Genomic DNA, 10,517 nt, shown 5'->3' with positions numbered 1-10,517 from the left:
TTTGATTCTGTTTTTATTTAAAACCAGTCTTAACACCAGGCAACTAATAAACAGCACAAAAGAACACAAAGATTTCCCAAAAGCGACAGATAAATACCACAACCAAGCTACGCGAAAAATATGCGCTTTATTCATGGAAAACCATGTCTTTTTGCCGTTTTGTGTATGTCCATAAATAATGAAGTTTAGCTCCAAACCTCCTTCTCTATCTCTAGAGCATATCCCCAGAACTAGGTCTTCTAAGGAACTATTCCCAACACATGGAAGAAACAGCAAAACTCTACCACAAACGACTATTCACCAGTATTGCATGTGGTCGCCCTGCAGGTGATCTTTCCCCATTACCAACTTATCACATATGCAGTGTATCCCTCAACTATGCAAGAGTCTTCAGCAAGAAAAAAAGTGAACAACAAAAAGTATCACTCCAAAATTTTTTTTAGAAAAAACAGTCTAAGGCAGATTGACAGCTTTGAGTCTATAGGCACAAGAGTGCCCAGGCAACCTTGCACACCAAGCAGTTATTTTTCTAGATGTTCACCATAGCATAGAAAATATTAATTCTCTAGTTAAGTGACTGAAATGTGTAGGATACCTTTGCAGATTTTCTTTTACAAACACTAGTTACCTGGCCATTATGCTGACCAGCACTTTGAAACACTGGTCTGGAACAACTAGGCAGACGAGATAGATATCTTGTGCCACTTGTGAGTGTTGGGTCTAGAATTACATAGGATGGGAACCAAAAGCCCAATAATGGGATCCTAATTCGTTCAACAGTAGAGAAGGTTAAAATATATTAAAGAAACACACAAAACTGTAAAGATAAATGGTTTTCTCTTCTGATTATAACCCATTTATGGACTGCCAGCCTGTTAGACAGCTCTTGCAGCTAGAACTCAGATATTGGCAGATGTGTTATATGCAAAAGGCATTACATTATGCTAGAATGTAGAAAAGCCCGGCTTTCTTACTCCTTGCTGTGCTTCTTTAATGCTGCTGTCTGTTATACTGACACAAGGACAAAGTGGCAGCTAGCTAAACTCTGAACTGTAGAACACCAGCTGGTAATTTGCACATTTTTTCAGTTCACCCAAAATCAAAATGCCAAAAGAATTTATACAAAGCTATATTTGGAGGTTCTCACAGCTTATTCACTGCATTCTATAAAACGATTATAATTTAGATTTTTTTTTTTTCTGTTTGAAAGCATCTGAGGAAATGTAACCAATCATTTATGTATGTGTAATGTGTGAAGCTGCTTTTAGAATCTTTGGACAACTGGAAAACAATAGCCAGCACAACACCTGTAAAATGTTGGGTAAAGAAGCCAAGAATGAGTATTATCAGTGTTGCCCAATATCAGGAAAATGGGGCACACTGGCATCTTTTGGAATCACCGACATTCCTGGGTCCTGTGCTCTGTGCCTTGGACACTACAGGGCACAGCAATCTGCCCAATTGAGAAAAAGGTCTTACTTTTAATAGACTTTCATTTAACTATGTTTTTTCATATCAAACTTCTAATCTAATTAAAAAAAAAGTTGCATAATTTATGCCTCACATTAAATCATTGGCCAACTGGCTTCATTGGCTTTTAAATGAATGACCTGGAGCAAATATCCAGATGAAGGAGTCTTGCGTAAAGTCAGACATCCTTATCTGCATACTTCTTCTGGGTCAGTAACTATTGGCAGGCAGTTGGAATTTTGAGAATCAGAAGTAACAATGACATCTCTTGTTTCTCCCTTCTCATTATTTTGGCTCTTTTGTAGTTTTATATAGAGGATTGCCAGCTCTAAAGGGAAATATCTAGTGGGCACCAAATGCTTTTTTTACATCATTTTTTCAAAATGAAACAAATCATAATTCAATATATTTTGTGGATCTGTCAGACAAATAATGCAAACACCTCTTTAAAAGAAGAACATACCATTTTAACATCCTTAACTGTTCATGTAGAAATACTGATGTAATGAAAACTGCTTAAACATATGATACCAAAAAAGAAATTAAAAAAGATATATTGTATTTATTATATAGTAACAATGTATTACCAAACACTAAAAATGATGTTGGATAGAAAAAGCAATCCTCTTTTTCATTAGAGTTTATATTGCTACCTACAGTGATTTGTGGAGTGAAATCATCATCACAAAGTGGCAAGTATGATTTTGTGCATATATATTTGTTGTGCACATTAGTGCGGTGCAGGTTATTGGTACCATCAAAGCACCTTCTTAGTGGGCAGCAATATTCTATTGTGCGTTACAGATTGCTGCCAAAAAAGCTGTATACAAATGGTTTGGCCTGTTGTGGTGCATATAGCAGACTCTGCAATAAATGGGTTACCTTAACACAAAACACAAACCAACCTTAAGTTTAATATTAGGTTGATATAATATAATTTGTTTACATCTTCACAGTTACAGTTTTCTAGATGGCACCAAAAAGTGAACTGATTTTTCCTGCAGCCATGGAAACAGAAGTCTGTACAGGACTTCTCACATATTCTCTTCCCCTGCTTACATGACTGGCTTAAAGCTTTCATCAGTTTTAGGAAATGACAGCAGAAAAATGCACTTTTGATTCAGATTCATTCAGGTCACTGTAATGCTTTGTCTTTTGCCCTTCATCATTATAATGTATGTCATGCTCTGGCCAGGGCCAATTCAGGACATAAGCAGGGAAGTTTGCCTGGTTTTACTGGCTGTCTGTGTGTCCTATTTGTAAGTAAGAGGGCTGCTTTAAAAACTACCATCTGAAGATTACCAGGAAGAAACACTGACAACCCATCATTTGCCCAAGTACACTGGCCACACAAATGGCAGACATCTTTGATTGTGACCTCTTTCTAACCAAGGACCACTGCTTCCTACAATCCACATTGTTGAGTTAGGCAAATTTACATTTTTATTCATTATCTAACATCTCTCAATTCCAGAAATTTATTACGGATTCACAGCTTTATGAATCAATTGTAAAGCACATCAGGTGGCAGTAAGTATAGCAGACTTTGTAGCTGCTGCTATGTATATCTCAGATTAATAATCAAGATTTGGAGGATCCAAGAAGGAGAACCCTCTAATTTCAGAGACAGGAAAACTGTTCATGTGTTATAGTTGGACGTGACAATTATTCTACCATTAAAATAAAAAAAATAGTAAAGAAGAAGTGCATTAAAGAAGAAGTGCATTAAAGAAGAAAAATGCATGCATTAACACAACACACAAGACGACCACTAATGAGCTGGGTTGCCATTCATTAGGCATCCCAAATGCACTTTGGTAATGCAATGACATTTTTTGTAAGCACAATATGCATGATTTCTTATGTGCTTTGCTACATTGGGTGGCCACAATACAAGTCAACAGGAACGTTTAAGGACAGTGCAAACAGGTCCATAGATAAAAAAAACATTTTACTTTCTACATGGCTGAGAACTCTGCACTGCCGATTAGGTAGGATAGTCAATGATTACAGTAGAACAGATTACTAATTACCGTAATATTATTATTACACCGTACAGTATTAATATAGCGCCAACATAATACAAAGCACTGTACAAAGTCCTTAGACATGTCACTAGCTGTCCCTCAAAGCAGCTCACAATCCAATCTCAGTTCTTTGTCTTTAATAGAGTCTAAGGTAAATTTTAGGGGCAAACCAATTAACCTAGCTGCTTTTTTTTGGAATGTGGGAGGAAACCGGAGTACTCGGAGGAAACCCACGCAGACACAGGGAGAACTTGCAAACTCCATGCAGATAGTGCCCTGGCCGAGATTCGAACCTGGGAAGGCAAGAATGCTAATTATGGAGCCACTGTGCTCCCCATAATTTGCAAATCTGTACATATAATACATATGGTAAAATAAATTTTAGATAGCATACAAAATTGTGCAAGTCACAGCTAAGTAACTTTTCATAATATGAACACAGGGGCCATCCCCAGGTTTAAGCTGCATCATAGGGCCAGGAAAGACATTTCTGATATTCCAGGTTTGATCTTAGGCCAAGATACTTTTAAAGCATAGAACATTAACAAGTGTTCAGGCAAAGGCAGTTCCTCTGCCAGCTGCAACTTAAGAACCTTAAGCATAGAAAAAACATTACAGTGCAACACTTCAAAAGGATCCTAATCTTGTTAAAAGGCATTTAGGAAGTCTCTAGGAACATACTCTTGCTTTTAAAAAGCTGGGGAATAGAACATCTGTAGTGCATTCAGATGCATATTATGGTACTTCCAAGCCGCCATATGGTCGTCAGAAAACCGCTACAATTATCATTGTCTCTACCTACCCCAGCCTTCTCCAATAAGTAGGTTCCCTGTAATCAACACGGTTTCCCTTTACCTTCTTACTGAAGCTACATGTATATTTGGTATTCAGAAGGTAAAAACAGATATTGTGAAGAATAATCAATGTTGGTAGTTGTATGCAATTTTAGTATTCATTATAAAGTAATTGTTATAAAAATGATTATATATACATCCAAAGACTTTGTTGTGACAGTCTAGTCCTTTGAGTTACCCACATATTCTCTCAATTTACCCCCTTATCCACAAACACTGTGATTAAAAGTAGGAGGGTTTTAGCGCAATCGGTTCTGCTAATCCAATACAATGCAAAACACACACACACAAACAGCCAAGCTACAGGCTGTAAAACAAGAGAGTTGTAAGGGCCCATCCACATTTGTATGCACATGTTAATGTCAGATATACTGCCTAAAGCATCAAAATTTGTATACTGCATTTTCAGCACTGCAAGTCCATTAGCAAAGGTGCACTGGGATGCCATACAGAAAGAACAACATATCAACATAGGCAACATGCACTATACCACAGAACAATGCTATGAAATGGTACAGATCCATTTACATCTTGGTGCTGCAACACATCTTTTTATTGGAAGTGATTTTAAGTTATTCAAAATGGCACATTCATGTATTTATATTGCTAGTATTAGTGCAAGAGATAGCACAAGTAGCCCTTCATTTCAACTACAGCTATTAAGAAATACAGTCATTGTTTAAGGTGTGTGGTGCCGGTCCTGTAATGAATCCTGGACATGTCATTTTTAGGTAAATTACACTTGTCATAAGATAATTATGAGGGATGTTATTTGTGGCCTCACCTTTTAAAATCCCAAAAATTGTGAGAAGTAAAAATTATAGAAGAATACTGACGCTTGTTCTGGGTCTGTGAATAATTGGGGAACAACCTCATGGGTTTTTGTTAAGAGGTAAACTTTTAAAGGAACTTGCTAGGACACCTAAAGGAGCTAGTAATGCTGGTTTGTTTTTAAAGATGGATTCCCTAGAGTAGTCCTCCCTTACCTATATAGTTTACTAGGAGATAATTTGCAGTAAAATATGTTCTGCTGGGATAGCAGGTGGACATGCTTGTTCCAGGATAACAATCCACTAGTTTGTAAAGGAATTCATCTTCAAATCATCTATAGAATAAATCCACAATGACAAATTCCCTTTTGAACCCTTCTGTCTCTGTAACTTGGATGGTAATAATTCTGGAACTGGGTTACCAGGGCAGGATACATGATACAGCCTTGGGCTACGTACACGTCAGATGATTCTCAGGCTGGTATCGGACAAGAATCTGGCCTGTGAACAGCGCTCGTCTGACGTTGTTAATAGATCCATCCTGGAGGATCCATGAAGAATCATAATGGAAGTGAATGGGATAGAGTGCCACTCCACCATTCTACCCTCTCCATAGAGCAGAACGGAGCTGTATGTACAGCGCTCATTCAGTCTTTTGCCTTATTCAGAGGTCCCATGTGCCCTGTTAGGTGTTTTTCTTTTTGTTTTTTTTGCAACATGAAACTTTCAAATCCAGAAAATAACAGAACAGACATTAATTATATTTTGCCATCTTTAAAAGTATTTAGGAAAGCAACTTTGTCAAGTACTTTTCCAGTCATGTACTTATTGTAGAAAAATAATACATTTAAAAGGTAAATGTATCTGTAAAAAGATTTCTTTGGTTAGTTAAACAATTACTGTGGCTCTGGTCACTGGATGGGTGGCATTTACCACAAAAATGAAGTACAGGATGGGTGAGCTTATTTGCTTTTCAAATAAAAATGTTTCTGTGGCTCATTTCAAGGGGCCAGTTTACATAATTACAATAGTTTTGACCTTATGAACAATCAATGGCCCATTAAGATCTTTGTGCTGTGTTATTTTTTAAGACAATCCAATCACAATGGATGGGCTGTTGATATTCCATAATATGCACAAAAAGACCCTTTTTTCCCATTGCACAGCAATGTGTGGTTCTATTGAGATACGAGCAATACAAAGTAACCTTTTTCAACCTTTTTAACGTGGGGGAACCTTTAACAAAAAAAATTTCAGGAAACCTCTACTATATGAATTTTCACACAGATAGCCAAAATATTCATTGATGTCCCTTAAACTAACCTGAGAGGCATAAATTTCAAATTGCTCAGGGAACCCCTAACAACCTCTGGAGGAACCCTGGTCGAGAAACAGTGTGATAAAGAGTCATTAAAAGCAGGCCTACCACTAGCTGATACATAACCCACCATTGCTGAACTCATTGTAAAGGTTCGGAACATCATCTCCAATGAATGGTACACATTAAGGACAGGTTCAGACCTGGACCTGCTGTGGGATAAAGCAATCCTGTGCGGTTTGGCCACTCACACAATCAGTTCTTAATGGACCGGCGTTTGCATTCAGTAGCACTCATTTCGCCCCATTCATTTTATTTTTGGGCTGCCGTGGGTAGATGCTACATGTAGGATCTCCAGAAGGCAGTGGTAACCGCACTGCAACTTTCCTGCCAGTCCAAACATAATCTTTAGTACCGGGCCTTCTGTGACTACTGATTTCATATTAGGCCACTTAAACAATAATATCTGTTCACACATTTAAAAAACAAAACACAGTTCACCTGGAGATTTGCTAAAGTTTTGAAAGTTTCTATGGCAAAGATTTGTCCCATGGAAATTACAAAAAGCAAATGAAAATCTGCCCAAAGCAATAGGAAATCAAAACTTTCACATTTGTCACTACTGCAGGTTTCCCCATTGAGGGATTTACCTTCACCCATCTGATTCCATAACTAAAAAAAAAAAAAAACTTTAAACTCTTGCCCCACAAGTAATCTTCACCGAATGGGCAGCATCCTCTGCTCATATAAAAAAGCAACTCTCATATCTCTTGCCATAAGCTTCTCATAGGTTCAATAGTAGCAGCCCAATGATTCTTACTCCACTTTCCATTCAGATGACGGCCATAAATATTAACCCCCTTCTATCTTACCCTGCATGTCAGCAGTCGGCTACTTTAAATTAATTGGACAAGAGAAGCATCAATAAAGCAGCCATCCAATCATGTGTGGTCGTTACCCATCAACATGATGAAGATTAGTATGACACCCTCATGAGTCAGTTCCCTATATATAAGTCAGGGCTGAGGGATCTTAAGATGTGTGCTCTGACAGCACGCTGTGACATTGCTTTGCTGACCCCCACAGCTTTTATAGCTGAAGAAACCCTGAAATTACATAACTGCTGCATCTTAAAAAAAAGGAACATTGTAAGTGAAAATTCATTGTTTGCAGGTTTGCAAAAAGGTAACCAGTGAACCAGTCAAGTTACCAATTTTGCTAACTTAACAAGACTTAAATCTAATTTTTTTATTTATATATATATATGGAATAGGAACCTGCAATATTCTTAAAAAGCCAGAGCAAATTCAAAAGTTTTGGTCCACCCAGGGTAAGCACCCTTTAATTGCACATTTATGTAGGTACTCAAGGTGGAGTGTTGTAAGGACATCTATAGTTGTACTGCCTCTGGTAAGATACAATTACCTGGGTCGTCAATCAAAACATCAAATGCTTTAAAATTCCGCTAAACAATCCTTTTTTTATCCATAAAACAAATACATCAAACATTTCACCAAGTCACAAAATAAAAGGTTGGCTTGATCTGTACTTTCATAGACGTATTTACCTAGTTTATCTCAGTACAGTATTCGCTAAAACATAAGTTATGGACACACACTACATAATTGTCAAAGAAGATACCAATAACGATTCTGGGGTGCAACGAATGACCCATCATGATGGCAATTATCCTTCATCCTCTATGGTGTGTACAGATATCGCCAGACAATGAATGACCCAGTGCACAACCACACAAGCAATGGCAGTGTGTACACAATTTATAAACAATGAGATCCACAGTCAGTAGGGTAATCTGTTGAGATCATGCTGTTCCCATACATGTAGTGTAAATTATTGTTTCTCTATGTGCATTTTGAATGACAATTATCTATTGTGCGTTCATGGCTATGGTCATAACCGCAGTAGAGGGATATGTAAACAGTGACCTGGCTACCATAGAGTATTTACCAGGCAACAGATCTCGGTGCCAGGCAATGACTGTCACTCACCCAATTTCATCAGACAAGCCAGAAGAATCCACAAAGAGATCTCAAACGGATAGCGAATATGAGGATAATCCAGATCCAGCACCGGGAACAGTTTTCGTGGTTTATGGGTTTTATTGCCAGCAGTACTGTGCGGATCCACAGGAGGATTTTCATCATAGGGGGTGATACCCGGGTGCTCCGGTTCTGAAAACATATTGACATCTGAAGCAGCAACAGGCACCAAGGACATCATCAGTGCCAGGGTGAAAAACACAAGCAGTGCCCATCTGAAGTTGGATAACTCTGTAAGGAGCCCCATCTTGTACATAGAGAGTTGTAAGGGATCCAAGCAGCAGAGGTGTCCTCACATATATACAGACACACCTAGCTCAGCCTGATACAGTACACACTCATCCCAGCACATACTGACCAGGGGCTTCACACAACTCACACACACCGTCCCAGCAGATGGCACACAATGCTGCCAGCCTGAGCGGGGGACATGCTATTTCCTGCACACAAGCTGCTGCTGGCTCCGGTCATACAAGCAGCTCCCAGTCTTCCGGGGTATTCCGCACACAGGGATACACAGTCTCTGCGCTCCCGGCTCTGTAATGAAGCATGTGATGTAGCGGTGACTGTAAACTTCTGTATCCGGGTAGAACTGACATGCAGGTGTGTGAGAGTACACCTTCCCTGCGTGATATGTGAGGGCGGCTGTACAGTCAGGAATTGCCCGGCTTCATGTCAAGCTTGTGAATTCCGTGCACCGCCCTCACCCTGTCACACACCGGCCGCTCCTCCCACTGGCTGCTCTCTCTGTTCAGCGGGAGGAAGCTCGGCCAACTCCGGAGCCTGGGAAGGGCGCCAAGGAGAAAGCTAGTTTGTAGGGCGACACCTGCTGGTCTGGAGCTAAATCTTTACAATCCAATCGCCTATGGACAGCGAATAAGTATAAGTATGTTATGGAAAGAAGGTTATCATAATCTGTCCTTTTGGTAAATTCGTGATTATTATTATTATTATTATTAATATTAATAATGAAAAACAGGATTTATATAGCGCCCACATATTACGTATTACGAGGTTGCTGTAATGTTTTTTTTCCATCTAATAAACCTCTCTAGGGTTAGTTCTTGTCAAAATAAAGCCACACAGACAACATACCTACTATTGCATTTTTAAGGTGAGGTAGTTATTTTCAATGGGCTGCCAATAAATCACAGAACACAACCTAAGTAGTGTATGTTATAATTCTGTGTGCTCCACTAATGCTCTCTGTTGTTATTATCCTTGGGGCTTGTGCCCACTATGGTTGTGTGCAGCATTTTGCAAAGTGTTGGGGCAGCCTATTCATTGTTTTTTGGACTAGGCAATGCCCAACAAAACATCAGAAAAGTTGTGAATGCATGGTTGTGCGTTTACAGTATGGGAATACAGTGCACCCAAGCATGTGCTGGTAAGGAGCATTTGAGGGGCAATGAACCAATATTATATATATATTTATATATATTATATATATATATATGAGAGATGTGAGTTTATGAAAATAAACTGTGTATTTCTAAGCATACAATGCTAAATACATTAGTATTATTAAACTTTAGCACCAACACATTATGGAACAGTGTACAATATTTAGGGGTTACAAATGATAAACCTGATAAGCACAAACAATGGCACAGGAGAAGAAGAGGACCCTGCCCAATAGAACTTACAGTCTAAGAGTACATCCAAGGCAAGAGATCCATGTTTCTTGGAATGCAGTGTATATTCCTGGAGTTTAATACAATTCTGGTGTTTGCTGGCCAGTGGTAATATTATTATTATTATTATTAAACAGGATTTATATAGCACCAACATATTACGCAGCACTGTACATTAAATAGGGATTGCAAATGACAGACTAATACAGACAGTGATACAGGAGGACAGGACCCTACCCCGAAGAGCTTACAATCTAGTAGGTGGGGGAATTTCACACACAATAGGATGGGAGATATGTAGTGGTGGGAAGTAGTGGTGGTTTCAATTGACAGAAGAAGACGGGTAGGCAAGTTTGAAAAAATGGGTTTTGAGTGCTCTTTTAA

The 10,517-nt window shown here is 38.8% G+C and overlaps 1 protein-coding gene across 1 annotated transcript in view; it reads right to left on the bottom strand.

The window, feature by feature from the left end:
- Positions 1-9,254, bottom strand: part of SLC9A1 (solute carrier family 9 member A1) — a 34,143-nt gene extending 24,889 nt beyond the window's left edge. Inside the window, exon 1 of the mRNA XM_072409784.1 lies at positions 8,449-9,254. Coding sequence (XP_072265885.1) covers positions 8,449-8,755 — 307 coding nt within the window. The 5' untranslated portion in view covers positions 8,756-9,254. The remainder of the gene's footprint in view (positions 1-8,448) is intronic.
- Positions 9,255-10,517: the final 1,263 nt, after the last annotated feature.

This window comes from Pyxicephalus adspersus, chromosome 1, assembly GCF_032062135.1.
Source record: "Pyxicephalus adspersus chromosome 1, UCB_Pads_2.0, whole genome shotgun sequence".
Classification (NCBI taxonomy): domain Eukaryota; kingdom Metazoa; phylum Chordata; class Amphibia; order Anura; family Pyxicephalidae; genus Pyxicephalus; species Pyxicephalus adspersus.
This window is presented reverse-complemented; position numbering and strand designations above follow the sequence as displayed.